This window comes from Procambarus clarkii, chromosome 50 (genome assembly GCF_040958095.1).
Source record: "Procambarus clarkii isolate CNS0578487 chromosome 50, FALCON_Pclarkii_2.0, whole genome shotgun sequence".
In the NCBI taxonomy this organism is placed as follows: domain Eukaryota; kingdom Metazoa; phylum Arthropoda; class Malacostraca; order Decapoda; family Cambaridae; genus Procambarus; species Procambarus clarkii.
In genome coordinates, this window is record NC_091199.1 from 10065189 (window position 1) to 10088019 (window position 22831).

The 22831-nt window shown below is 47.1% G+C and overlaps 1 protein-coding gene across 3 annotated transcripts in view; it reads right to left on the reverse strand.

Moving 5' to 3' along the window:
- Positions 1 to 22831, reverse strand: part of LOC123772681 (uncharacterized) — a 175594-nt gene that overhangs the window by 19181 nt on the left and 133582 nt on the right. Inside the window, exon 2 of one of the 3 annotated variants that reach the window (XM_045765984.2) lies at positions 109 to 335. The exons of the other annotated variants lie outside the window; for them this stretch is intronic. Within the exon in view, the coding sequence (XP_045621940.2) occupies positions 109 to 159 (51 nt within the window). The 5' untranslated portion in view covers positions 160 to 335. The remainder of the gene's footprint in view (positions 1 to 108; positions 336 to 22831) is intronic. 3 annotated transcript variants of the gene reach the window in all.

The following is a 22831-nucleotide window of genomic DNA, read 5'->3' on the forward strand; positions in this document are numbered from 1 at the left end:
ATGAGGCAGCGAACCCAAACAAGCGTATGTATGATAAGGGGCAGCTAGCGAACCCAAACAAGCGCATGATACTAGGGCAATGAACCCAAACACACACAATTACCTTACCTGGCAGGTAAGATACCAGCAAGGACGCCCACACACCGTTCGCAAAGGCATCACAAACCGCGAAGGATGGAGTAAATAAGGACCCACCGCCCACACACCTATACCACCCCCCTCAGGCCAGTAACAGCGCGGGTATCAGGAAGCAGGCCAACGAACTGATCCATAAGGCAGCGCTGACGGCGGCCTGGCCTCTCCGCGCTCCCTCTCTCTGTCCCGATATGCATCGCCTCCCGGGTAATTAGACGCCTAGTTAGTCGGACGAAAAACTGATAACTAGTTTTTGGTGCGCATGCGTACGTGTGTGCATGCACTTTTGTTAATGGGACGAATATGTAAGACCATCAAGTTTATATCAAGTTCTGCCCGAAACGCTATATGCGTGTTAGTGGTTTTGCAAAAATGTAAAAATTCCAATCTTATGTAATCTTACAATCCCATTGTACCTTGTGAAAAAAAATTATTATTATTATTAATCAGATTTGCTAGTCAAGCATGAGTTTATTTTATATTCAAAGCCACTAATTACAAACCACTTGAGAAATCATTCAATATTTGCAGTGACAAATTAAAGGTCGGGCGCACTTATTTAGGTCGAATAGATATCAAATATCAAGTCACTTGATATTTGATGAGAAAACCTACTTGATTGAGGAGAGTACAGGCTAGAAGATAGACATTTAAAGTGATTTTAGGGTTGGAAAGGCGCGTAGCAACCCAAGATTGTGGTGCGTGTGTGGACCCAAGACTGTGGGGTGTGTGTGTGTGTGGACCCAAGACTGTGGAGTGTGTGTGTGTGTGTGGACCCAAGACTGTGGAGTGTGTGTGTGTGTGGACCCAAGACTGTGGAGTGTGTGTGTGTGTGTGGACCCAAGACTGTGGAGTGTGGGTGTGTGTGTGGACCCAAGACTGTGAGGTGTGTGTGTGTGTGGACCCAAGATTGTGGTGCGTGTGTGGACCCAAGACTGTGGGGTGCGTGTGAGTGTGGACCCAAGACTGTGGGGTGCGTGTGTGTGTGGACCCAAGACTGTGGGGTGCGTGTGTGTGTGGACCCAAGACTGTGGGGTGCGTGTGTGTGGACCCAAGACTGTGGGGTGTGTGTGTGTGTGGACCCAAGACTGTGGGGTGCGTGTGTGTGGACCCAAGACTGTGGGGTGTGTGTGTGTGTGTGGACCCAAGACTGTGGGGTGTGTGTGTGTGGACCCAAGACTGTGGGGTGCGTGTGTGTGTGGACCCAAGACTGGGGTGCGTGTACCTCCGTTCTATCGTCACCAAGGCATCGGGTGACGTCCCTCTTGTGTTTACCCAATGAACCGTAAACAAATATTTTGGTGACTCATTCCACAGAGACTTTAGCATTATTCTGCACCACCTGTCACTACTACACTACGTCATCACTACTCCACAACACCGATAAACTCTACCACTGCTCCCCAACACCGATAAACTCTACCACTGCTCCCCAACACCGATAAACTCTACCACTGCTCCCCAACACCGATAAACTCTACCACTGCTCCCCAACCCTGCTATACATCACTACCGGCCACCGCTACAAGGGCCACTGCCCTGCCTTTGGTCCATATGAAGGTCGCAAAATGTAAATTGTAAAACACTTGGCGCCAAACATGGGTGGTGGGTGATGGAGGGAGGGGGGGGGGATGATGATGAGGGTATATAGTAGGGGTGGTGATAATGGAGAGGTGGTGGTGGTGGTGACAATGATGGAGGGATAGTGGTGGTGGTGGTGGTCACAATGATGGAGGGATAGTGGTGGTGGTGGTGGTCACAATGATGGAGGGATAGTGGTGGTGGTGGTGGTCACAATGATGGAGGGATAGTGGTGATGGTGGTGACAATGATGTAAGAGTGGAAATGGTGGCGATGGTAACGCTGGAGAGATAGTGATGATGGTGGGGACCTCAGGAAGTACACTTATACTAGAGAATTACGTTCCAGTAGAGAGGGACCTGGAAAAATGTTCCAGTACAGGGCGGACTTGAAATATGCTCCAGTACAAAGTGATCTGGAAATAGGCTACAGTACAGAGTGGCCTGGAAATAAGCTTTCCAGACCGAAAAAAGGAGTCCCTGAAATAAGCTACAGTACTGGACAGCTTGGAAACAGACTCCAGTAGAGAGCGGAGCAGAAATAAGCTCTAGAAGAACGGGGAGCTGGAAAAAGCAGCGGACCGCGTGACCTTGGTAATATTCGTGTTGTGGATAACTGGGCGGCAGAGCGCGAGGAGGGATCGTGTGCGGTCATAACACTGGCGTGTCCGGGACTGACCAGTCACCGACTCGGCGAGGTCGTTACACCGCCCGAGGTCTCTTGGTGAGGTCACGACGCCTGCACGGAACTACCGACGCGGCAACACCGCCGACTCGAGTGGAACGTGGCGGGTTGGCAGCGCAGAGTTTATTGTCTCTTCAGACTTGCTGGTATCAGACTGTGCGACACAGTGCTTGCCAGGATCAGGTTGGGTTACCGTTACCTGTGGCAGGTGGCTACAGGTGACGGATCTCCCAGTCCTGAGCACTCCAGGTGCAAACTCTGTGAGCAGGAACTGGAGCATGAGCTTGCACACTACATCACCGAATGCCCAGTTATCAGACCCGTTGGCATGAGGTACCTGGAACTTTACAATGAATATTCACTTGCGGGTTCTTGATGATATCCTCATAATGCATCCAGAGTTTGCTAGTGCAGGCTACTGATCACATGACCCTGTATAACTAACCATCCTGCGAGTTGTTTTATCCTTATAACTATTCTTTTATTGTCGCATGTAACCCTTCACATAGTCTAGGGCAGCTGCATAAATGCATATGTACCTGAATATGTTAATAACAAAAATATGTGGAACATCTTATGTTAAATACGCTGGTTTATTTTACATGATGCTTATCTGATCTTTATTACCAGGCCTTGCACCTAGTTAACTTGCACACTTTATACTTTAAACAAACTAGAAGTAATACAGAATGAAGCCATAAAGGTGATTATCAGTGCCCCCAAGATGCATAAGAATCATTAACCCGAGGGAAGAATTGAAGCTTGAGAATCATATAAGTCAATATGACTTGTGGCATTAAAGTCATGGGAAACCCAACATTCTTTGGGACATTCCTTGTACTAACTATCCTTTGGCTAAAGATATGTTTCCTTGTGTCTCGATTGCTTATCTGTCTCCAGCTTCCTTCCATCCATGACCTATCGTCCTGTTGCATATGCTAAACATTTCATCCTTATCGACTTAGTCAATTCTATTTAGGATCTTTTCCATCCCTTATCTATTGAGGTCTTCCCTCATTCTTCAGTCGTCTTAATTCTGGAACCGGTCTGTGGACATATTGCTGAATGTTCTTATCTTATATGGTGCTATTTTAGGCGGGGGCTTCATGCCGGGTCCAGTTACTCCAGTAACTGGCTCACAGAAGTAGTGAACAATATCGTAAGTGCTTCCTTATCTTGAGGTTATCTTGAGATGATTTCGGGGCTTAGCGTCCCCGCGGCCCGGTCCTCGACCAGGCCTCCTTTTTTTGTTACCCCCAGGAAGCAGCTCGTAGCAGCTGTCTAACTACCAGGTACCTATTTACTGCTAGGTAACAGGGGCATCAGGGTGAAAGAAACTTTTTGCCCATTTGGCTCCGCCTCCACCAGGGATCGAACCCGGAACCTCAGGACTACGAATCCGAAGCGCTGTCCACTCAGCTGTCAGGCGTCCTTGCCTAGGTTCCTGAAATATTATTTGGCCCCTAGTGTCTTCCCTCCTTGTTTATGTCGCTGATGTGATTCTATCGATACGTGACTATAACTATTTACGGGCTCACCATAGCCCGTGTTACTTGGAACTTTTAGTTCCAGGTAGCGAATCTTTAACAACAACAACAACGATGCGTGACTATGGAGACTGGCTCAGTATAATGTTTATATCCCTTGATCACTTTCCGACCCCGGGAGATGTCTTTCCCCTCACAGTGTACTAGCCGTGTTGTCTCCTCGCTCTTTCATCCACTATTATTGCTCTACATTTGAGTTGAAGTCGAGTAGCCATCTTTCAGACCATATCTTGCAGATTGCCCTACAGTCCTCACGCGTCCTAGTTCATTTTAGTTTTACATAATTCACCAACATCATCAGATTATTGGCAGACACACAAACATCAGGGTTGACCTTCCGTTGCACCCAGGTCGTTTCAATCTATAATGATTTCTCCCCTCTCCCTATGACTCTCTGTTTCCGGTCTGACAGGTACTCCCTCGGCCATCTCATTGCTCTTACAGTTAGTCCACAAACTGTGCCACAGTGTATAAGTGTGTACGTGCATGTGCGTGCTTGTGTGTATTTACTATTTATTCCTGCAAGATCGAGCTTTTAGCTGTGTGTTTGTGTGTGTGTTACTGGAGGGCAGCACCCGTCCTGCGCTACGGGAAGGCAGCACCCGTCCTGCGCTACGGGAAGGCAGCACCCGTCCTGCGCTACTGGAAGGCAGCACCCGTCCCGGGCTACGGGAGGGCAGCACCCGTCCAGCGCTACGGGAAGGCAGCACCCGTCCCGGGCTACGGGAGGGCAGCACCCGTCCAGCGCTACGGGAAGGCAGCACCCGTCCAGCGCTACGGGAGGGCAGCACCCGTCCAGCGCTACGGGAAGGCAGCACCCGTCCCGGGCTACGGGAGGGCAGCACCCGTCCAGCGCTACGGGAAGGCAGCACCCGTCCCGGGCTACGGGAGGGCAGCACCCGTCCCGGGCTACGGGAGGGCAGCACCCGTCCCGGGCTACGGGAGGGCAGCACCCGTCCCGGGCTACGGGAGGGCAGCACCCGTCCCGCGCTACGGGAAGGCCGCACCCGTCCCGCGCTACGGGAAGGCAGCACCCGTCCCGCGCTACGGGAAGGCAGCACCCGTCCTGCGCTACGGGAAGGCCGCACCCGTCCCGCGCTACGGGAGGGCAGCACCCGTCCTGCGCTACGGGAAGGCAGCACCCGTCCAGTGCTACTGGAAGGCCGCACCCTCCGCACCGCAAGCGGCACGCGGCTCCTCCGGCACGCGTGTTCACTCTCCTCGAAGAACAAAAACGAAAGTGATCTCTGCTAAAATTTGAAGCTTGAGGAGGCGAGGCCACCACAGCCAGCTATGTTCTCTCGCCTCCCAACATCCTAACACATCACAAACGTTCCGCCACATCACAAACGTCTCGCCACATCACAAACGTCTCGCCACACCACAAACGTCTCGCCACACCACAAACGTCTCGCCACACCACAAACGTCTCGCCACATCACAAACGTCTCGCCACATCACAAACGTCTCGCCACACCACAAACGTCTCGCCACACCACAAACGTCTCGCCACATCACAAACGTCTCGCCACATCACAAACGTCTCGCCACATCACAAACGTCTCGCCACATCACAAACGTCTCGCCACATCACAAACGTCTCGCCACACCACAAACGTCTCGCCACACCACAAACGTCTCACCACATCACAAACGTTTCACCATGAACGTTTTATTTATGGCTCCCTACACAGTTTACAGTGTTTACAGTTCCAAGTAGCACGGGGTTATGGTGAGCCCGTAAGAGTTACAGTGACTTAAGGGGAAGTTTACATACTCATCTCTCCTCTTACCACTCTCTCTCACCTCTCCTCTCACCTCTCAAAACACACTCATCTTTCTCATCACTCTCACCTCTCCCATTGCTCGCTGCACTCCTCATATTGAACAGAGGATAACAGGTCAGTGGGTTCAAGCTAGAGAGAAGTAGCCAGGGTTCCTCATAGTCCCAGGGGGGTCCCTGGGTGCTCGGTCTTAGGGACCCCCCCTCAGTGCTCGGTCCCAGGGGTCCTCTCAGTGCTCGGTCCCAGGCCCGGTAGTGTTACAAAGTGTGTGAATGACCTTCCCGAGGGAGTGCGCGCCCGCATGTCAATATTTACAGAAGACACAAAGCTAATGAGAAGTGCAGTAGTTGAGGAGGACTGCTGTGTTGCAGGAAAAACTGATAAACTTGACGAGTTAAACAGTCCTAAAGACAAATTATTGTTTAGAATTCAAGCCGAGCATGTGTGTGTAAGATAATAAAGATGGGAACAAGAAATCAGAAACTAAGTACATGATGATGGGAAGGCAGGTTATCTGAGAGGCCAAAAGCCTTGGAAGTGGACGTAATTCCACCACTAACACCAGTAGCATACAAACATTACTTAGCACGTGGGAAGTTATCTTGAGGTTATCTTGAGATGATTTCGGGGCTTTTTAGTGTCCCCGCGGCCCGGTCCTCGACCAGGTCTCCACCCCCAGGAAACAGCCCGTGACAGCTGACTAACACCCAGGTACCTATTTTACTGCTAGGTAACAGGGGCATAGGGTGAAAGAAACTGTGCCCATTGTTTCTCGCCGGCGCCTGGGATCGAACCCAGGACCACAGGATGACAAGTCCAGCGTGCTGTCCGCTCGGCCGACCGGCGCCCAGGAAGCTGGCATACATAATCTAAACAAGGATTATTTAGATTTAGAAATCTAAATCAGGTGTACAAATCTAAACAAGGATTGGTTCAAGGTAATCTGCAAAGCTTACGTTAATCCGCAACCAGAATATTGAGCATTCACATAGAATCTGAATCTTGAGAAACACGGTCTTGGGAGAGCACAGAGGTTTGCATCAGGGTTCGAACCCGAATAAAGAGTATTATGATATGACAACAGGTTAGGGGCACACTTCTCCCAATTCTTGGAGTATAGGAGCAAGGAAGATCACTTCGGAATGCTTTTTTTTCACCCTCTCCTCCCCCCCAGCACCACTCTCCCTGCCTCCCTCCATGCCTCTCTGCCTCTCTGCCAACACCCATAGCCAGGCATCCATATTAAATTTGGGTGTGTACGTCCTGGCATGCAACAGTTGTATGGTGGGCTTCATCTTGGGTCCGCTCCCTCTCAAGCCTCACTTCCTCATTCCTCACATGTTCCCTCATTCCTCACACGCTCCTCCTTCATCACACACTGTGGTGATGTGGTGGAGGCAGACTCCATGCACAGTTTCAAATGTAGATATGAGAGAGCCCAGTAGGCTCAGGAATCTGTACGCCAGTTGATTGACAGTTGAGAGGCGGGACCAAAGAGCCAAAGCTCAACCCCCGCAAGCACAATTAGGTGAGCACACTCATTCCTCACACTTGCTCATTCCTCACACTAGCTCATTCCTCGTACACTAGCACATTTCTTTCACTTTTGTCTATTCCTCTCACTCAGCTGAGTTATACGTATGCCGAATTTTTTTTTTAGCATACGAGTGGTAAGAAAAGCGAACGAATTAAATGAACTGGTTGTAGAAGCTAACTCTTTGAATAATCTAAAAAGTAAACAGTACAGAGAAATTAGTAAGAAGTTCAGAGTTACAGCCCCGTTCCTGTGCCAGGTAAGTCTACTACGGGCTCACCATAGCCCGTGCTACTTGGACTTTTTTGTTCCCAGTTGCTGAATCTTACACAACAACAACGGTTAGAAGTCATTCCATTGGACATCCAGCGGGTAGACAGGCAGGGGACCAAGCGTTAAAGCTCGATCCTTCAGGCACATCTAGGCGAGTATAAACAAGGGAACACACACACACACACACACACACACACACACACACCACACACACACACACACACACACACACACACACACACACACACACACACACACACACAGGCAATTACATCATACACACACTCTTCCTAATTCCTAAAACACACAACACCTCACATAAACTCATTCGTGCCACTCTATAACGTAAATGAGCCGCCTCGTCCTGTAGCGAAGTGGACTACGTCGTCAGCTCACAACGAAGAATCCCGGGCAGGATAAAAACGCTTAGACACGTCTCCTTTCATCCGTTGCCTCTGTTAGTCTAGCATTAAATATACCGGGGAGTTAGAGGTTTATATCTTGGGGAAGGTCAGTAGTTAGCCAAGGACCTATTTAAGTCTAAGTACAGGCTTCCTGTCCCGGGTAACGGTAAACCACGAGGGTGTAGTTCCTCCTGAGTGTACTACACTTGGTGGTCGATGTCCTACACTGGGGAATGTGAGTGTCGGTAACTGTAGACACCGTAACTGGCAGTGTAACTGTTAGATATAATTAGTGACGGTGACGTGGTGGCCTTCCCTGGTAGTTCTATATTAAACTTGATTAAGTCTTACTACTTCCTCCTACACCTTAGTGTGGGAGTAGTGTAATATATATTATATATATATATATATATATATATATATATATATATATATATATATATATATATATATATATATATATATATATATATATATAATATAATACACACACACACACACATAAGCATCCTCCTGTTGATATAGTATTTTTAAAAGTATGTGGACCATCGTACATATATTGACGTAATGGACAATTAGTAGAATTTGGTACTCTTCACATTATAAGAGTCCACAATAAATATAGCTAAAAATCTAACTCAAACAATGGCAGTATCTTTACAACGGGCGACATTTTCCTGGGCTTGCGAGCGTAAGGCTTGGCTGCAACTCTCACCATGAATCTTAGCCGCTGGTGGAGCGGTCACTGAGAGACGCCTGGGGAGAGACTTGGCGGGGGGGGGGGGGGGGGCGGGTGAGGGAAAGTAGGGGTGAGGGAGAGTAGGGGTGAGGTATAGAGAAGGGGGCGAGGTAGGGGTCACTGCAGCCACGCTACCTCTACTTTGTGGTGACGTCATGATGTTTATTGTGGCCGCACGGGTCATCTGGGCGTGGCCCGAAGTCAGTTATCGCCAGGGGTCAGAGGTCATCTAAGCGTGGCCCAAGGTCAGTTATCGCCAGGGGGTCAGAGGTCATCTAAGCGTGGCCCAAGGTCAGTTATCGCCAGGGGGTCAGGGGTCACCTGGGTGTGGCCCAAGGTCAGTTATCGCCAGGGGGTCAGGGGTCACCTGGGTGTGGCCCAAGGTCAGTTATCGCCAGGGGGTCAGGGGTCATCTGGGCGTGACCCAAGGTCAGTTATCGCCGGGAGTCAGGGGTCACCTGGGCGTGGCCCAAGGTCAGTTATCGCCAGGGGGTCAAGGGTCATCTAGACGTGACAACCACCACCCCTGCTTCCCCCTCTCCCACCAGCCCACGTGTCAGCACAATAGCCGTAACCAGCAGAAGAATTTTTACTGCCGAATATTAATTATTTCCCATCTTATATTATCAATAAACAATGGGTAAGTCAAAAATAGTAATAGCCTTAGGGGGGAAAAAGCCCCAAAGGTTCAATAATAGTGTATAATAGAGAGGGTGTTAGTGCAGGCCTTGAGGTTCACAATGTACTCATTCTTGTCTCTCCCTCTGGAGTGTCGCCAACACTGCCAGCGTGATAATCCCGGCAGACTTGCAAGTAATCTTAAACTGGTTCACCTCACACCACACCACCCTCCACTCCGTTCATCTTTTTTACTATATATATATATATGTGTGTGTGTATGTGTGTGTGGACGGGAGACATCTCCCGTCACGCAGGGTGCAGTCGCACCTCCACAGATCTCCAGTATCAGCTCTTGATACTGGTAATGGCTCAAAAGGGCCACCACTTACGGGCTATTCATGCCCGTGCCACGTTTTGGGTGGTTTAATCTTCATCAATCAATCAATCTGTGTGTGTGTGTGTGTGTGTGTGTGTGTGTGTGTGTGTGTGTGTGTGTGTGTGTAAATCACTAAGAAATTAACACGTGATGAACCATGTGACAGTGTCAGACTACGAAGGAAGGATTAAGACTGAAAATTCCTTAATTTCACGATTAATTTAATTATCTAATGAAATTTAATACTAATCAGTTATTAATTTTTTGTTTAAGTATAGCTTGGTATAATGATTACAGGGCATTTACTCCCTTTAAAATGAGGTCACCCCCGTTCTCGCGAGCGCTCCCAACATCAAGACAGTTTACTAACTGTCGCTCCTTCCTACATACCTAACTTACCTAACCAAACCTGCCTACCTTGGTTACCTTGCGATAGTTTCAAGGCTCAACATCCTCACGGCCCGGTCCTCGACCAGGCCTCCTGGTTGCTAGACTGGTCAACCAGGCTGTTGGACGCGGCTGCTCGCCTGTATGAATATGTATGAATCACAGCCTAGATGATCACGTATCCTTTGTACCAACCGAGATTCCTACCTGCCTACCTACCTAGCAATCCTAACCTACCAGAGGGACCCCACGAACAGAAAATAGGACATTATGTTAATTTCGCGAGTCGTTTCTGTTTTCTAGCACGATAGTTTTTGGCCTTAGAAAAAGTATACGTCAAAATACGACGAGCTATTGGGAGAATTATTAGGAGGACGGGTTGTTCAATGGTGTTGTCACCTTGTTCCACCTAGTCTCAGACTCTCCATGTTTGTTCCTTCACTGGACGTGTCGCAGTCTTCATGTAGCCTACTGCCTTGTTAGGCTTTACCCTGGAAACAAACCGTAACTGTCTCTATTTTCCGCTTGTTACAACTTGTAATAAAGTTGTTACATCTTGGCTTAACGCGTTTATGACGTATTATGACGTTGATACAACTTGCTATATTGGATGTTATAACTGGTTAGAAGATGTTAAAACTTGCTCGAACGTTGTAGCAACGTCGTAGTTTCGGTGTGGGTGTTTGGCGAGTAGTCGGCACCACCAAGGATGTGTTGAAACACACTCGAAAGCACTCAGGTATGTCCTGTTTCATTTTATGTTGTGGTTAATACAAATGTATGTTCTCGTTGTTCGTCACGTATTAATAATTTGCTCCTGTTTATACACGTACACGCATGCGCGTGCGCACACACACACACACACACACACACACACACACACACACACACACACACACACACACACACACACACACACACACACACACACACACACACAAACTTCCTAGCATCTCTATGACTCATCTGAGTCTTAAGCTTCATCGATGCTCTCTTGTTCTACTGGTATTAACTGCAAACATTTCCTCTTTTTTTCCACTCTATCAATACCCCTAAATATTTTGTACGTCTCTGTCATGTCTCCCCCTCTTATTTTTCTAGTTAGTGTGTGTGTGTGGGGAAAAGGGGTGTGTGAGATATGTGACTTGCTACACTGCACATCACCACACTGCCTGCCACACCCCCTCACTACAACGCCATAACCCCCAACATCAGGGGTGTGGTTCTATTTGGGGATGTTTTGCTGCCTTGTAAGTTAAACCGATATATTCATGATGCAGCAGTTTGGTGTTAGGAAATACCCGAGACTAGGGTGACTTGCAGGTGACGGAACCCTACAAGAGTGTGGGTGTGGTGGTGGGTGGGCCACAGTGTGGTGGAGAGTGGGCCACAGTGTGGTGGAGAGTGGGCCACAGTGTGGTGGAGAGTGAGCCACAGTGTGGTGGAGAGTGAGCCACAGTGTGGTGGAGAGTGGGCCACAGTGTGGTGGAGAGTGGGCCACAATGTGGTGGAGAGTGGACCACAATGTGGTGGAGAGTGGGCCACAGTGTGGTGGAGAGTGAGCCACAGTGTGGTGGAGAGTGGGCCACAGTGTGGTGGAGAGTGAGCCACAGTGTGGTGGAGAGTGGGCCACAATGTGGTGGAGAGTGGACCACAATGTGGTGGAGAGTGGACCACAATGTGGTGGAGAGTGGACCACAATGTGGTGGAGAGTGGACCACAATGTGGTGGAGAGTGGGCCACAGTGTGGTGGAGAGTGGACCACAGTGTGGTGGAGAGTGGGCCACAGTGTGGTGGAGAGTGGGCCACAGTGTGGTGGAGAGTGGACCACAATGTGGTGGAGAGTGGGCCACAGTGTGGTGGAGAGTGGGCCACAATGTGGTGGAGAGTGGGCCACAATGTGGTTGAAGTTCAGGGTGGGCCGTGGTATGGTGGACGGTGTGTATGTATACACTATTTGAACTCACATATTTGTGCCTGCAGGATCGAGCATTGGCTCTTGGATCCCACCTTTCTAGCCGTTAGTTGTTTATGGCAAGGACTCCTATCCTATTTCCCTATCGTATCTCGTTTTTAAATTATGAATAGAGTTTGCTTCCACAACCTGTTCCTTAAGTGCATTCCATTTTCCCACTACTCTCACGCTAAACGAAAACTTCTTAACATCTCTGTGACTCATCTGAGTTTCCAGCTTCCATCCATGTCCCTTTGTTCTGTTAGTATTGCGTGTCAACATTTCGACTATTTCCACTCTGTCAATTTTCCCTAAGTATTCTATACGTTTCTATTTCCTTTTTCTAGTATTATCAGTTTCAGTTCCTTCAGTCGCTCTTCATACCCCATCCCCCGTAACTCTGAGACGAGCCTCGTTGCAAACTTCTGAACCTTTTCCAGTTTCCTTATGTGTTTCTTCAGGTGGGGACTCCATGATGGCTCGACATACTCTAAGACTGGCCTCACGTAGGCAGTGTAAAGCGCCCTAAAAGCCTCCTTACTTAGGTTTCTGAATGATGTTCTAATTTTTGCCAGTGTAGAGTACGCTGCTGTCGTTATCCTATTTATATGTGCCTCAGGAGTTAGATTAGGTGTTACCTTACCTTACCTTGAGGTGCTTCCGGGGCTTAGCGTCCCCGCGGCCCGGTCGTCGACCAGGCCTCCTGGTTGCCGGACTGATCAACCAGGCTGTTGGACGCGGCTGCTCGCAGCCTGACGTACGAGTCACAGCCTGGTTGATCAGGTATAAGGTCAGATCAGGTTACGTCCACGCCCAGGTCTCTTTCTCGCGTCGTTACAAGTAGGCAGTTCCCCTTCATTGTGTACTGTCCCTTTGGTCTTTTGTCACCCAGTCCCATTTCTATAACTTTATATTTGCTCGTGTTGAACTCCAGTAGCCATTTCTCTGACCATCTCTGCAACCTGTTCAAGTAGTGCTTATTTGAATAGTGTCTGTGTGTACTGCCCTAATTGTACTCACATAATTGTGCTTGCGGGGGTTGAGCTCTGGCTCTTTGGTCCCGCCTCTCAAACGTCGGTCAACAGGTGTACAGGTTCCTGAGCCTATTGGGCTCTATCATATCTACACTTGAAACTGTGTATGGAGTCAGCCTCCACCACATCACTTCCTAATGCATTCCATTTGTCAACCACTCTGACACTAAAAAAGTTCTTTCTAATATCTCTGTGGCTCATTTGGGCACTCAGTTTCCACCTGTGTCCCCCTAGTGCGTGTGCCCCTTGTATTAAATAGCCTGTCTTTATCTACCCTATCAATTCCCTTGAGAATCTTGAATGTGGTGATCATGTCCCCCCCTAACTCTTCTGTCTTCCAGCGAAGTGAGGTTTAATTCCCGTAGTCTCTCCTCGTAGCTCATACCTCTCAGCTCGGGTTCCAGTCTAGTGGCAAACCTTTGAACCTTTTCCAGTTTAGTCTTATCCTTGACTAGATATGGACTCCATGCTGGGGCTGCATACTCCAGGATTGGCCTGACATATGTGGTATACAAAGTTCTGAATGATTCCTTACACAAGTTTCTGAATGCCGTTCTTAAGTTGGCCAGCCTGGCATATGCCGCTGATGTTATCCTCTTGATATGGGCTTCAGGGGACAGGTCTGGCGTGATATCAACCCCCAAGTCTTTTTCTCTCTCTGACTCTTGAAGAATTTCATCTCCCAGATGATACCTAGTATCTGGCCTCCTGCTCCCTACATCTATCTTCATTACATTACATTTGCTTGGGTTAAACTCTAACAACCATTTGTTCGACCATTCCTTCAGCTTGTCTAGGTCTTCTTGACGCCTCAAGCAGTCCTCCTCTGTCTTAATCCTTCTCATAATTTTGGCATCGTCAGCAAACATTGTGAGAAATGAATCTATACCTTCCGGGAGATCATTTACATATATTAGAAACAAGATAGGACCGAGTACAGAGCCCTGTGGGACTCCACTGGTGACTTCACGCCAATCGGAGGTCTCACCCCTCACCGTAACTCTCTGCTTCCTATTGCTTAGGTACTCCCTTATCCACTGGAGCACCTTACCAGCTACACCTGCCTGTCTCTCCAGCTTATGTACCAGCCTCTTATGCGGTACTGTGTCAAAGGCTTTCCGACAATCCAAGAAAATGCAGTCCGCCCAGCCTTCTCTTTCTTGCTTAATCTTTGCTTTGTGTGCGTGTGTGTGTGCGTGTGTGCGTGTATGTGTGTGTGTGTGGTGAACCGCTATTAGGAAGTGTCAGCCAAGGCGTAAAAGTGACTGATAAAACAGTTCCTCAAACACGGCTTTGGCTGTTGAAGGTCGGGTGTGTCGACTCTCATTGTCTCCTAACACTTAGCGGCGGCCTCTCCATCTCTTTGTTCTCTTTAGTAATCTAGTGCTCGACACCTTGTCCCTCTCTGTCACCTAGTCGTACTCTGCCACTCTTGTCGTACTGTCACCTAGTCGTACTCTGCCACTCTTCTCGTACTCGCGTCACCTTTTAGCACTCGCTACCTAGTCACATTGTCACCTTGTCTTACCCATAACATTTTCAGACTCCTCCCTCATGAATAGTCCGACAATGATTTAGACGATACAAACCGCGAGCTTTTGAGCCAATTGTCATTGAATATTTTCATTTTCAGTATTTCAAATTGCATCTTTGTCTAGATTTCCACCCCCTCTTTGTTACAGTGAACACCAAGTGGTTGTTACACAAGGACGTGACGGTTGTGACGGCGCGTGACGGCGCGTGTGGAAATACCTGATTTAATTTGTTCATCCTTGGGTCGGGTTGATGTGGGGGGTGTACTCATGGGTCGGGTTGATGTGGGGGGTGTACTCATGGGTCGGGTTGATGTGGGGGGTGTACTCATGGGTCGGGTTGATGTGGGGGGTGTACTCATGGGTCGGGTTGATGTGGGGGGTGTACTCATGGGTCGGGTTGATGTGGGGGGTGTACTCATGGGTCGGGTTGATGTGGGGGGTGTACTCATGGGTCGGGTTGATGTGGGGTGTACTCATGAGTACGTGTTGCGGGGTTCTGTATTATCGTTCTAGGGACTCGTACTGATTCCATGGACTCGTATTATGATTACAAGGACTCGTATTATGATTACAAGGACTCGTAGTAGTATTACAAGGACTCGTATTATAGTTTCAATGACTCGTATTATGATTACAAGGACTCGTATTATGATTACAAGGACTTGTATTATAGTTCCAAGGACTCGTATTAGTATTACAAGGACTCGTATTATAGTTTCAATGACTCGTATTATCTCTGCAGGGGTTCGTGATTTCAAACTCGAATTATGTTTCCAGGGAATCATATTATCCTTATATATCATAATCCTATTTAATGCGTACTAGCGATTTTTTTTTGGCTTCATTTTCATATTCAAGAGAATCCAAGACGAAGAATCGGGTGACACAAAAAATCAAAGAAGCAGAGATAGCCAACAGGTTGAACGATTTATGATACCTGTTTGGTGAGGTTCTGGGAGTTCTGCTATTCCTCAAGCCTGGCCCGAGGCCAGGCTTGACTTGTGAGAGCTTGGTCCAACAGGCTGTTGCGGCCCGCAGGCCCACATATGCGTTTACCACAAGACCCTTCTCCAGACTCGCTGACCCGGGAGCGACTTCAGTTTGAGGATACGAGAGTTAACCCATCAACACTAACGATGCTGAGTTGCCAGTCACAGAGTACCAATGTTGGCAGGGATATAATGGGCACGTCCATTTGGAGGAGGGGGAGGGCGGTGTTCCGTTATCCTGAAGGCGGGAGAGAGAGAGAGGCTGTACTGTATATAACTCCTAGCCTGGGTAACGGACATCATGGCGGGGAAAATTACCTGCCGTAATCGACATTTGTATTATATTTAATAGGTACAGGGTATACGCTATCGTAGATTATATGAAATGTTACAGTGTTCAAGATTGGGAGATTTGTCACTTGCAGTCACCTGCCGCAGGTAACGATAGCCCAACCTGTTCCTGGCAGCAACTGTCGCAGTGCCTCGTAGACATTTTGTTATGTACATTGTGCTCCGAAAGACGTTTCTTGAGAATAGTAAACTGCGCTTAACTAAAAGTTACCAATGTGTTCAAGGAAATGTATAAACATCTAGAGGAACTGTGAGAGCATTACCAGCATCGACCGAGAAAAGAGACAGAAGAGAGACAGGAGGAGATAAGAGAGACAGGAGTGGTAAATGCACAGAGGGAGAGAAGTGTCGTTCAACATCAACTGCCGAAACAGGGAGGTTTCCTGGTTTTCCTGGTTCCTCCGTATTAGCACCGACGACTTACTAGGGACCAGGAGTTGTATATCTGGCAAGGAATGGTTGTTGTATTGGTCAGTGACTTCAAAGTGACGTCGTTGGTGTTGTTTATATGGGGCCAGATTCACGAAAGCACTTACGCAAGCACTTAGGAACGTGTACATCTTTCCTCAATCTTTGACGGCTTTGGTTACATTTATTAAACAGTTTACAAGCATGAAAACTTGCCAATCAACTGTTGTTATTGTTATAAACAGCCTCCTGGTGCTTCGGAGCTCATTATCTGTTTAATAATTGGAAACAAAGCCGCCAAAGATTGAGCCATGATGTACACGTTCGTAAGTGCTTGCGTAAGTGCTTTCGTGAATCTGGCCCATGATCATTAGACAGAGTGAAGCCCCGCGGTGAGGAAACCTATCATCAGGCTATGCTCGTTCAAGCTGCAGCCGTCCCCAACCTATCCTTAGGCTATGCTCGACCAAGCCAGGATCAAAGTGGTCGTGAGGCGGGTCACAGTGGGTGTGTACTAGTGTACCGGACCTGGCTTAACCCCTATGCCTGGTTTACATAGATAATGTAACGTTTTGTGTGTGTGTGTGTGTGTGTGTGTGTGTGTGTATTCACCTATTTGTTCTTGCAGGATCGAGCATTGACTCTTGGATCCCGCCTTTCTAGCCATCGGTTGTTTACAGCAATGAATCCTGTCCCATTTCTCTATCATATCTAGTTTTAAAATTATGAATAGAGTTTGCTTCCACTTTTTGAGTTGTGTGTGTGTGTGTGTAATTACCTAAGTGTAGTTACAGGATGAGAACTACGCTTGTGGTGTCCCGTCTTCCCAGTACTCTTTGTCATATAACCCTTTGAAAGATATAACGTTTGTGTTAGCGTGTGTGTAATAATTCTCATACCCTGTCGGAGTGTTCTTTTGTACCAAACTATTCAATTAAAATATAATACACCCGTATATCTGTGATAGAAGTATCAGTGTGGCCAAAATATTAATGTGTAGGAGTGCGAACGTTCTATCAGCGAGGAATTTCCCAAATTTGTCGTGGAGCAAAGTTGGTGTGGGTCAACTGACTTGCTTGGGTCAACATCCTTGTTTACCCATGGTCGGCATCACCACCCAACCCAGCGCTTGCCCTTAACGGTACACTCCCTCGCCCTTAACGGTACTACGGTACACTCCCTCACCCTTAACGGTACCACGGTACACTCCTCTCACCCTTAACGGTAGGGTGACAGACAAGAGGCACTGAACTACAGGCCAGTGTCCTTAACTTGTATACCATGCAAGGTGATGGAGAAGATGGTGAGAAAAAACCTAGTAACACATCTGGGACTTCGTGACAACCCATCAACATGGGTTCAGGGAGGGTAAATCTTGCCTTACAGGCTTAATAGAATTCTACGATCAGGTGACAAAGATTAAGCAAGAAAGAGAAGGATGGGCGGACTGCATTTTCTTGGACTGTCGGAAAGTCTTTGATACAGTACCCCGTAAGAGGCTGATGCATAAGCTGGAGAAACAGGCAGGAGTAACTGGTAGGGCGCTCCAGTGGATAAGGGAGTACCTAAGCAATAGGAAGCAGAGTTACAATGAGGTGAGAGTTAGACGGAGGGGTGAGACCTCATATTGGCGTGAAGTCACCAGTGGAGTCCCACAGGGCTCTGTACTCGGACCTATCCTGTTTCTGATATACGTAAATGATCTTCAAGAGGGTATAGACTCATTATTCCCAATGTTTGTTGATGACGCCAAAATTATGAGAAGAATTAAGACAGAGGAGGACAGCTTGAGACTTCAAGAAGACATGGGCAAGCTGCAGGAATGGTCGAACAAATGGTTGTTAGAATTTAACCCACGCAAATGTAATGTAATGAAGGTAGGTGTAGGGAGCAGGAGGCCAGATACAAGATATCATTTGGGAGATGAAATACTTCAAGAGTCAGAGAGAGAGAAAGACCTGGGGATTGATATCACGCCAGACCTGTCCCCTGAAGCCAATATCAAGATGATAACATCAGCAGCATATGCCAGGTTGGCTAACATAAGAACGGCCTTTAGAAACTTGTGTAAGGAATCTTTCATAACTTTGTATACCACATATGTCAGACCAATCCTGGAGTATGCGGGTCCAGCAAGGAGTCCATATCTAGTAAAGCATAAGACTAAACTGAAAAAGGTTGAAAGGTTTGCCACCAGACTAGTACCAGAACTGAGAGGTATGAGCTACGAGGAGAGACTACGGGAATTAAACCTCACGTCACTGGAAGACAGAAGAGTTAGAGGGGACATGATCACCACATACAAGATTCTCAGAGGAATTGATAGGGTAGATAAAGACAGGCTATTTAACACAAGGGGCACACGCACTAGGGGACACAGGTGGAAATTGAGTGCCCAAAAGAGCCATAGAGACGTTAGAAAGAGTCAGAGTAGTAGACAAATGGAATGCATTAAGCAGTGATGTGGTGGAGGCTGACTCCATACACAGTTTCAAGTGTAGATATGATAGAGCCCAGTAGGCTCAGGAACCTGTACATTAATTGATTGAGAGTTGAGAGGCGGGACCAAAGAGCCAGAGCTCAACCCCCGCAAGCACAACTAGGTAAGTACTCCCTCACCCTTAATGGTGCCATGGTACACTCTCAGACACGTGTTCAATAACAACACGACCACTGTACACTCCCACGCACGTGTTCAATAATAACACTAGCTACTACGCTCCCACACACGTGTTCAATAATAACACCACGCTACACTCACACGTGTTCATTAACAGTCCCCCTGTTGCTGTCCACTTCCTCACATAGGCTGCATACATCAGAGCCAAAAATATACCCGTTTATCTCCTCCTAATGTGCCGCAGAAGGGTGTCATGAAGACTGATTAAGAGGACATTCAACTGAGAGTCACGGACTCTTGAAAACCTGTACAGGAAAAGTTGCCATTCTTGGGTTGCTGACCATTAAACCTGGCTTGTTTTTGAAGCAGTTTGTAAAGCTTTCGTTTTCTGTGGCCTGGTCTTGACAGCCTTCACTCTCGTTCGCGAAGACAATTATTGTCTCAAGCGATAGAAACCTCAGACATGACTTGACAGAGAGGCAATGGCCCAGTTGATAACGCTGGAAGAGATTAATAAGCTAGAAAGTGTCTTATGTCGCGTGAAGAACGTCTTATGGGGGACGAGGGTGGGAGGGAATTATGGGGATGGGGGGAAAGCACCATGCCATTACGACTATATAGCACTGGGAAGGGGTCAGGATAAGGATTTGGGATGGGACGGACGGCAGGAATGGTGCCCAAAAACTTGTGTGGACGGTCGGGGATTGAACGCTGACCTGCATGAAGCGAGACCGTCGCTCTACTGTCCACCCCAAGTGATTAGCGTTAGTTTCCATTTATTTTGATGTTGGGCATATAAAGCCTAACGACCCTGGGAGGTTAATAAAGATAATGTGATATTAACATACTCACCAACTAGTATGTATACTTCAGATCTCAACGTTACTGAAAACTAAAGTAAACTGAAATATGTACAGTATTAGTTTACTCACCAACTAGTAGAGTAAAGTAAACTGTGAAGAAGTGTATATACTCCGAGGTACACCATGTGTATGTATATATATATATATATATATAAATATATATACACACACATCCGGGGCTTTTGTTTGTAAGGTTTGGTATTTTGGAGTGAGAAAATGTTGGGTGGTAACTGTGGTTGTAGCGTGGAGGAGGAGGGGGAACTTAGCCAAACAGTGGTGGAGAGGGCGGGGAAGTGATGACACAAGCCCTGAGTGGCCATCAGTGTCACTCTCGCACACTCATTTACACACACACTTACTCTCTCACGCTTTCACACGCTCTCACATACGCTCTCGTACTCACAACTTCACACTCAGGCTTGCACACATACATGGCTACTTACCTTTAACCCCAACAAATGCAAAGTAGTGAGGGGAGAGGAGACACCCCCCCCAGGGACAGAAGGGGCTGAAAGGTATACAACTCCCAGAAAACAGTAACAGAAAAGGACCTGGTCTGAAACAAATGACGAACTGGTAGATATTAGGATAGCCTTCAGGAGCCCAGATGGTATGTACAACGTATGCAAGACCAAGTCTGCACTATGCAGAACTGGCACAGAGTTCAAACCTGAAAATATAAATACAAAAAATAAGAATAGACTTATCCCAGAGCTGAGGGGACTTACCTAAAGTGGAAGACTTAACAAGTTCGCACACAACACGTTGGAGGATAGTTGGTGTGTGTGTGTGTGTTTATATATACATATATATATATATATATATATATATATATATATATATATATATATATATATATATATATATATATATATATAATGTATATATATATAATGTATATATATATATATATATATATATATATATATATATATATATATATATATATATATATATATATATTTACTATTTGTGTCTGCAGAATCGAGCTATTAGTTCTTCTTGGACCCTGCCTTTTGTGTACTACATATATTTCTCTCTAACACACACGCGCACACACACTCCCAGGAAGCAGCCCGTAGCAGCTTTTTAACTCCCAGGTTCCTATTTACTGCTGTGTGAACAGGCGCATCAGGGTGAAAGAAACTGCACATTTACTTCCGTCTCCACCGGGGATCGAACCCGGAACCTTAGGACTTCGAATCCCGAGCGCTGTCCACTCAGCCGTCAGGCCTACTGGTGCTAATGTAGACGATTTTAGGTATAAACAGATACACTTGCGGATGTGATGTGAAAACGCTGTTGTGTATACATGGATGGTGCTGAGTACACATGAATTGTGCTGAGTGTATGTGGTATTGTGTATACATGGATGGTGCAGAGTGTATGTACTCACCTAATTGTGCTTGCGGGGGTTGAGCTCTGGCTCTTTGCTCTCCATTTATGTGGCAGTGTGTGTGTGTAATGTCCTTGCTAAATGTTCATAAAGTGTGCAGAGTTCCCGTGGGTGATCGACCCTACATGTACTTCAGTGATGTTTAACCTCCCAGAGTGCTGTACGCGTTTAGACTACACATAAAATGTGTAGCCTCTTTTATGTACACATAAAAGGGGGTGGGAGCCTTTATTGTGCTGACGGGAGATCTGCGGGAGTAGTGCCTTTTCTCAGTCTCATTATGAGAATATCGAAATTGAAATAAGGCGCTGTATTGGCTAAGTTTCCGTTGTCTGGTGGCGCTGCGACAGGAAACACGTATGTATGTACTGATGTGGAAATAGTGACTGATGTTGTTGTTTAAGATTCGCTACTTAGAACAAAAAGTTCCACGTAGCACGGGCTATGGTGAGCCCGTAGTGATTGAGCTATGGAAGCGGATTACTGGATAGCGAGACATATGCATGAGTTTAGATGGAGGTAAATAGGAGCTCCCCTTCTATGGGCCAATAGGCCTTCTGCAGTTTCCCTAATTCTTATGTATAGTTATCTACAAATCTTTTTCTAATGACCCATTTAAGATCTTGCTTTCTTCAGCACAAGGCAAGATTTTGTCCGCTCCAATCTCTTTCGTTATGTGCAGTTCACTTTAGTCCGTCCTCGCCGGTTCTGTCAACGCTGACCTTAACCATCGTTTGTAAATGTTGAAGTCTTTCGTATAGTTCCTCGCATACTCTCCATTTAATTTTTATTACGATCACTTAATTTTATACCAATATATTTTTGTCATCATCTGACAGTTTTCAGAACTGCTGCGCTTTCACAGCTAGATCATTGTCTGACTTTCTTTTGTTTTTTATCTGTTCCATTTGCCCAGTCTGTTTTTTGTCATTCCTTTCTTCATTTCTTCACTTTGACCTTACTCTTTATTCTCAATTAATTAATGAAGATGAATGTCTGCATTATTCATTAATACTTGGTGAGAAACTCTGTCTTGTCCTCCTGTTAAATTTGGTATTCCAGTCATTAATTCACTCGTACCCTTACGTCCCCTTTCCTTTAAAAGCCAATCTTCCTGTCATCTATTCTGTCCCACCACTTGGGATAGTCGTTACTGGGACAGCATTCGATCCCTGATGGTTTTAAGTGGTTGGGCGCCGTTCCTTCACTCCATCCTCATATCCCCTCATAGTGCTACAGACCATACTGGCTTAACTCTCTCCTAATGATAACCTTACCTGTCTTCTCATCTCACCTCCAGCAGGTAATTGAGTGTCAAGAGGCCGTGATCATTAGCTCCTTGAGGGGCTTGACGGGCAGTCTTCAGACGTCTGAGTGCGTCAGGGGCCAATATCTGGTCTAGTCTGGCAATAGGGTTCACCACCACGGCTCATTCTTGTAGGTGCTTTTACGTGTTGACTAAGACAGCTCTTTGTCACTGTCCACAGGCTTTGCTCTCCCGTCTGTGTGTGTGTGTGTGTGTGTGTGTGTGTGTGTGTGTGTGTGTGTGTGTGTGTGTGTGTGTGTGTGTGTGTGTGTGTGTGTGTGCGCGTCACAGTCTGTGCTCGTGAACAATT